The sequence below is a fragment of the Oncorhynchus mykiss genome, chromosome 23 (genome assembly GCF_057628025.1).
Source record: "Oncorhynchus mykiss isolate SJ-2025 chromosome 23, ASM5762802v1, whole genome shotgun sequence".
Lineage (NCBI taxonomy): Eukaryota > Metazoa > Chordata > Actinopteri > Salmoniformes > Salmonidae > Oncorhynchus > Oncorhynchus mykiss.
Genome location: NC_143044.1, coordinates 30,145,260 through 30,152,617, shown reverse-complemented (window position 1 = coordinate 30,152,617; position 7,358 = coordinate 30,145,260). Strand labels below are relative to the sequence as shown.

Here is a 7,358-nt window from a genome sequence, read left to right as displayed (position 1 = left end):
GGCAAGAAAATCATTGTCATGACATATCTTATAACCATTTAACATTTGTTGATACGTTAAGAAGCTGTATGACAGGTCTACAACATTGTCGTTACAGAGTAAGGTGTCAAATTATTACAGAGACATTCGCCACCTTATGTCTCACATCAAATTAATACAAAAGGCCTCATCAAAACCAAAATATTATTACAATTTTTTTAATCAATGACCTTATCATTTATGCTATTTCAATTCCTTAAATCATACATAGGGGCATATAAATCAGTGGTGGTAACATTTGAGTTTCCGGCAGTTACACTAGGCTAGCCCAAGCATGTGATGGGCACATAGTGTAACATTGTCATTACTTGCTGCGCGAGACAGACTATCCGTCTACGTGAAGATGCAGTCAACCACACTACTTTTCAAGTGATAAAAAGATTACCGCAAAATGACTGTGTAATAAGATATTACTTTGGATTTTTACGTCACCTTTTGGCCCATAAAATGACTGTTTTTGTGCAGGAGCTGGGACCTACACATACAATTAATCACATCTTTAGCCACTGAAAATGCATGACCCTGCCTGGTATCAAGTCCAGTCAAAATGAGACAAAACCTGCTATGTTTTAGTTAGGACCTAAGGCAGAAACTGGGACGGTCACTTCTTCTTCTTCTTATTCCCTTTTGTTTTATTATTCCCCGCAACCAGTTTGACTCCTTCTTCCTCTTGTCGGTGCACTTTGGACCACTCCTTCTGCAGTTGCCTTAGGAGGTCAGGGGTTAGTAAGCCCTCCTGTACCAGGCGGGAACCTAGGGACTTGTCCAGCTGCCAACCCTCTACTCCACTGTCCTGGGCCTTGGGGGCCCCTCGGACCCTCCTTGGGGATACTGGGCTGGGCCCAAGCCTCCTCTGGTTGGACAGCGGGTTTGTCCCCGGGGGGGCGTTGGTCTCCGTGGCTCGGATGAGTCGTGTGATGTTGCGCACACCCACCTGGATGATGCTGTCCAGCTCCTTCTGGATCTCTCGGACATGATTGGCGTCCGGGAACATGTCCATGAAGCGGTAGCTGGCGACATGTGGAGAGGATTATTACTATCGAATTCAGATTATTTGCAATGAAGACAATCAATGATCTCATTATACACATTGTGTTACTCAATTCTGTGATGACTATTAGTATAAGAGCAATAGGTAATTTGGCTTGGTGAATGGTTTGGTATTGGTAAGGTAGAGATGGAATCACCTGAGCCAGAGGTAGAGGTCTAGCACGTCATGGACAGCCTCCAGGTGCACCAGGTCCTTGATGTTCTTGGGTGGGACCAGCGGCCAGCTGACATGCCGACACACCCAGTCAAAGGTCAGGGGCTCATCTCTGCTGAACTGTCTGGCAAACTGGACAAGGAGAGATTGTGTGTGATGTGACACTCTCCCAATCAGTCTCATCATCCAGCCCCAAACACTATAGTGCTATAAACCTTATCAATAGGATTACGCTTAGACCATAGTCACAGTAATATGTCATTCATCCAATTCACAACAGATCTTATCAATACTGTTGCCTGAATACCACTCATGTCACGTCCCTTAAAGCTCAACAACCAACAATAAAACCTTATCAATGCTGTTATAGTTCCAGTAAGACGGTCCATATCAGAGGCAAACTGGCAACGTCATGCCAGAATATTAATCAATGGCGTGACTCAAGCAAGGACATGTGCTGCCTATGACAAATTCTATATTCCAAATGGTGGACCTATTCCTGAATAACATGAAATTAGGGTGTTAACCAGTTAAATTCAGTCAGAGGTCAAAGTCTGTATTCACAAAGTGTCTCAGAGTTAGTAGTGCTGATCTAGGATCAGGTTCCCCCTGTCCATTCAATCTTATTCATAATGATCTTAAAGGCAATGCCGATCCTATATCAGCACTCCTACTCATACTTTCTGAATGCGGGCCCAGATGTTTAAACAAGTGTTGCTAATGGAAAAGGGATTCTGCTGTAAACATGTCTCTGCTCCTACCTTCAGGAAGGAGGTGCACACAAAGGGCTGCTTCTTGTTGATGGGCGCAGTGCAGAACACATATCGAGAGCGCAGGTTGAGGGGAATGTGCTGGATCATGTCAGCCAGGAACTTGAAATCGTCAATGTTGCACACAAAGTACATACCATCAACTTGGGAGAGGCTCACGAATATATCCTGGGGGTAGAAAGAAAATGGGTTACTTTTAAATGAACACAAATAATTCAATATCAATCTGTAAATTGACCAACCGTAAATCTTGATTCTCGTTACAGAGTAAATTGCAATGAAGTAAAGAAACGTACTATCAGATTGGACAAGGTGGCATCAGGTAAGTGGTAGGCAAACATTTCAATCTGCTCTGCTGTGGGGTGCAGCCCAGCTGTCTAGAATTAGGAAATTAACACCATGTCATACTTGATTGTCATTAAATAAAATAAAGGATATTGAATAGTCCGAACAGAAGGTCAAAATTCAGAAATGGCCCATGTGCTGTTCCTCACCTCTATGGCGTCGACGTTCCTGCTGAGTATCTCCTTGAGAATTGGCAGGTCGTCGCGGTGCATGGTGGTGACCTCGCCCTCTTTGAAGATGGAGCTGAAGCGTCCGGCCCGCCCGGCGATCTGGAGAGCCTGAGATGTGGAGATGGTGTCCAGCTCCTTCTCACCCTTCTCATTGATGTTGGGTTTCACCAGTGAGTTAAAAATTATTCTCTTGATACTCCTAGTGTGGGAGGGACATGGTAGCGCGCTTATAGAGGCAACAACTACAACTTTACAGCAAACCCAAAATCAACTAATCATGCAAGAAATGTGTATATATTTTCTGTTAAGTATTTTTATGACAATCTGTAGAACAATGTACTTCAAACGTAATATGTATTGTCAGCGATAAATTAAAATAAAAAAAAGCTTCAACAATATGCTAACAAAATCAGTTTCAATGTTCAACTCACAGGTTTAGTCCCATCCCTATGGCATCTGTTGCAACCAGGATCTTACACGGGTCCTCTGGGTCATTGAACTTCTTTGCTTGAGATAGTTTGGTGCCTATTGACCATAACAGTGCTTTAATGATACACACTATTATACATTTAAGGATGAGTAATGTCACAGCGGAGGTATATCAGTTATTTGTTTTTCCCGTCCAGCACCTGAACAAGTTGAATGTCCGTATTTTACATTTTTCACTCTCCATCACCTCAATCACTGACATCTAAAAACAACCGTACCAGGTGGAAGGCTGCCGTAGATGACCGCACACTCCAGGCCTCTGATCTCGATCTGCCTACTGATGGAATAAATATCGTTTTTGCTGAAGCATACGATGCAGTCGCCTGGTCGCAGGTTATCCAGAGACTCCACAGCATGGTCCAGGATTGAGAAAGGAGTGAGCCTCTTGTAGTTACGAACCTGCCAGTAGATTGGGTCAACTGTAAGACACTTGACGTCGCAAGTATTTTTTGGGAGTCGGTCTGGAATCCCGAGTTTATATTCTCATAGGACGAGACCGTTGGTATTTAGTATAATCATGTTAATGACATGATGACTGGAACAGTCTCATTAGAAGCCAAACACACTAATGTTCACTAGATTGCCCAGACTCACCTCCACCTCCTCCCCTGTCTGCCCAGACTCACCTCCACCTCCTCCCCTGTCGTGTACATGAGCTCTGTGACAAAGTTAATAGCTGCAGGCTCTCCGCACACATGGATCTCCTCAGCACACAAACCTATTCCCGGGACACAAAGTAAAGGCATAAGAGGGAAAGCGGAAAAAGAACAATCCATTAGTTATTACTGTGAAATCATAATTTTACCTTATTATTATTGACTTAATAAATAGCTTGTTATTTATGTACCATAACAAAGTGCAACCAAATATTCAGATTTTGTGATCTTACAATGGCCTGTAGTTTGTCCTAACTGTCACAGTGAAGTTACTGACCAAGCAGAGCCCTAGTCCAGGCCCATCCCCTCGATATGTCTCTGATCATCTGGATCTCATCAATGACCGCAACTTCATCTGGACAAAACACACAAGACACGTTTCACATGTTAGTCAACACTCAGATGGTGATAAGAAACGTCAAATGCAATCGAGCTCTATCAGAAATGAATCAAATACTTAAATCAAGGGTGTCAAACAAACGGTATACTTTAAAATGACTAAAAACAAATTGAAATTGTTTTGAAATTTTAATGGACATACACTCATACAGCTTCTTGACTGTGTCCAGCTCGCTAATAATCACCTGAATGAAAGCTGGACAGTCAGGGAGCATCGGAAATCCCCAGAACAATAGATAGAGGACCATTTTTGGCAAATTTTGACAGCAAGGAAATATAACCGATTTTCAGTGCGACCCTCTGGACCTCGTTGAAGACAGAATGCAGCCCCCAGGGCAAAATTTGTTTGACACCCTTAACTTGAATGGTAGTGATAAAATACCCTAATGTACAATAAATATGTTTAACAAGTTGAGCGATAAGGTAAGATACTGACATGGTGTTGTGACACTGCACATCTCGATAGTACAGGCCACATGCTCAGCTTGTCTCCCCTCCTCATCCACAAATGTTCTCTCCTCTCCTGTCACCAAATCACATGGCACACCCTGGGAGAAACAAAAAGTAAATGTAACGTCTTCCTTTGACATAGTGTTCTGAGAATGAACTTAAAACATTTTGGAAATGATTGATAAGAAACACTTAGATAAACAAATTTTACTTCCATTTTTTCAAGGTAAAAGGACAATTCCATGTAATGGAATTACGCTGAGACTCATATTTTTCACTTTAAAATGTATACCAAACAAAAAACATTGATTTAAAAGTTGAACAAACCATGGAACTCTATTCACAAGGCCCAATTTCAACAATTTCCACAGAAAATGTTACAAAAAAACATTTACAGGAGAATAAAATACATTTTACCATAAAACTTTGCATCTGCATTTTTTATTTTTGTATGTATTGTGTAAATTGTTTAAAGTAGTTATTGTTCATTGAGTTGTATGGTTTGGTAAACCCTGAAATCAATGGTTTCTGTTTGGCATTTTAAAGTAAAAAGTCTCAGCATAATTCCATTAGCATGGAATTGCCCATTTGCCACAGTATGCAAAAAGCCTTCTAAATGACGTATTCTCTCTATGGAAGGGTATACTAGTGAATGAGGGGTTATACTAACAGCATTGTTGCTCTTTTCAAAGATCTCGTGGGCTAACAGCTTCAGAGGTCCACAGTAGACTCCAGACTTGGCAGCCAGGTATCTCTGAATTGCATGATGGGTCTTTCCACTGTTGGTGGGGCCAGCATGGAATATCACCTTCCTCTGGATGGCTCTAGCCTCAGGGTACCTGGGAAACATTCAAGTGGATGGCTGAAAGACAGTTGTGTGGGGTATTGCGTGAACACGGCACTAGGTGACCTCAACTATATACATACACAACTATATACACATTTTTCATGTTGAAAATGCTCTTCCATTCATTGCATCCATTTGTGTGTATTGTATATGTATATATATATATATATATATATATATACACACATACACAAATGGATACAATGAATGGAAGAGCATTTTCAAAATGAAAAATGTGTATATAGTTGAGGTCACCTGAAGATGACGTGTGATACTTACCAATTAGCTGGTACACGCAGATCACTGATTTTGCGTAGATCCTCCATACAGTCCAGCATGGGGAAAATCTGCTTGGCATGTCTCATGAAGTAAGGATAAAGGTCATCTATGTGGCCTGACGAGCACAAGCAAAAACACTCATCAGTTGACAGGGTGTGAGGGGTTGGAATTAAGTTTCAACTTGCAGTTGCTTTAAATCACTTGATTCCTTAAATGATAAGCACAGTGTTGAACTCACCTGCTCCACAGCATATGTCATTGAAGATGATATGAAGGTCTGCACTGAGCATAGAGATTTCTAGCACATACTTCCGAAAACTGATGAAGGCTTGGTGAAAGAGGCGAGCTGACATGGAGAGATCAATGTATTAGTATGACCATAAGTTGGAGAAGTATCATCACAAAAAAATATATTTGATGAGCGTACCAGACCGTTATGCCAGCCAGTTGAAACGATTAAGTTGTTCTCACCATCGAGACCTTGATCAGCTGCAATTTTTTGCATCTCTTTCCTTTTGTAGAACTTGTTCAACATTTTGAGAAGTTCATCTGTTAGGAGAAACCACATGGGTCTGGTAAAATTGCCATACAGTAGACCTATTCTTAAAGCTATAGGCTAAACATTATAGAAAGCAAGTCACAGCGAACACGTTTACAAAATATCGATTGACAGGGAATTTGTCCAACAGTTCATAAGATCTTGAAAAGTCTCAGATTCATAGCTAGCTTTTATCTAGCTACGACTGAGTCATGGCTGTAGACTCCATAGTATATAATTAGAATACAGCCATGTCTCAGGGCCAACGTTAGCCTGTTGATGACAGCTAAGTGGAGGATATCATCAACAGTTTAGTAGCAGTCAGCTACAGATATACTGACAGTTTTCTATTGACAGCTAATCTGTGTAGATGGCAATCAACATTGACAGTTAGCACTACAATATGGATGTACAGTACTTTTGTCCAAAGGTTGCGTGAGCTCAGCTCCCACAGCCCCATCACTGCCGACATCACTCTTGATGCTGAGAGGCACAAATAGTGAGGTGTCTGGTGGTCGTGACGAACTGTTTGAAGAAACACCTTGTCTGGTGGACACAGAACCAGACAAGGACCCTTTCAAGAACGTTATAGATCCAGAGTGTACACAACAACTGTCCACCAGAGCATTTGTGTTTCGTACAGATATGGCGCATATTCTGTGTTGTACTCGTGAGAACAGAAGCATACAGCGGTTTATTGACATTCTTAGTTGCTAGATATTGTCCGCGATTATGTTGCCTTGTCTGGTGTGTCAATAAACACTTTTCAATGTCCCATTTTGCAGTTTATCAATCTTTTCCCTGGTAAAACTTTGCACGGTATTGCAGCAGAGGACGGTCAACATCGGCTTCTCTCTGTGATACAACGTGTGGGAGGACCCTTGTTTGGATTGTAGTCCAGAAATATGCCTGCAGCGATTTGTTAAATTTGTTTATTGTGTTAATTCACAAAATGCAGTGCTTTAGTTAGAAAATATACAAACTGTTTCTATAGAAATTACTTGATGATACATTCAAATAATACATGTATTATAGCAGCACAAGTCTACCGATAATACTTCTGGAAAGTCTGTAGTGCATAAATTCCACAAACCAAACGGACCCCAAAAACGTCAAAGTGCAAAAAAAAAAAACAAAAAAAAAACAGAAAACAATTCAAAGACAGTACAGTA

At 41.2% G+C, this 7,358-nt stretch overlaps 1 protein-coding gene across 2 annotated transcripts; it reads right to left on the bottom strand.

Moving 5' to 3' along the window:
* Positions 1–181: 181 nt before the first annotated feature.
* supv3l1 (SUV3-like helicase) lies at positions 182–7,145 on the bottom strand. Of its 2 annotated transcripts, none has more exons than XR_016491055.1 (15): positions 6,605–7,145; positions 6,120–6,197; positions 5,887–5,994; positions 5,649–5,763; positions 5,193–5,361; positions 4,509–4,620; positions 3,951–4,028; positions 3,612–3,735; positions 3,236–3,416; positions 2,960–3,053; positions 2,508–2,727; positions 2,310–2,390; positions 2,005–2,181; positions 1,227–1,375; positions 182–1,049 (listed from the first exon to the last, which is right to left on the bottom strand). XR_016491055.1 is itself a non-coding variant. In XM_021580982.3 (15 exons), the coding sequence occupies exons 1-15, from the start codon at positions 6,888–6,890 to the stop codon at positions 641–643; spliced, it is 2,349 nt and encodes a 782-aa protein (XP_021436657.3). In that variant the 5' UTR covers positions 6,891–7,145; the 3' UTR covers positions 182–640. The 2 variants fall into 2 exon arrangements, 1 of the variants encoding a protein (XP_021436657.3); XM_021580982.3 differs by having other exon boundaries at positions 3,644–3,735.
* Positions 7,146–7,358: the final 213 nt, after the last annotated feature.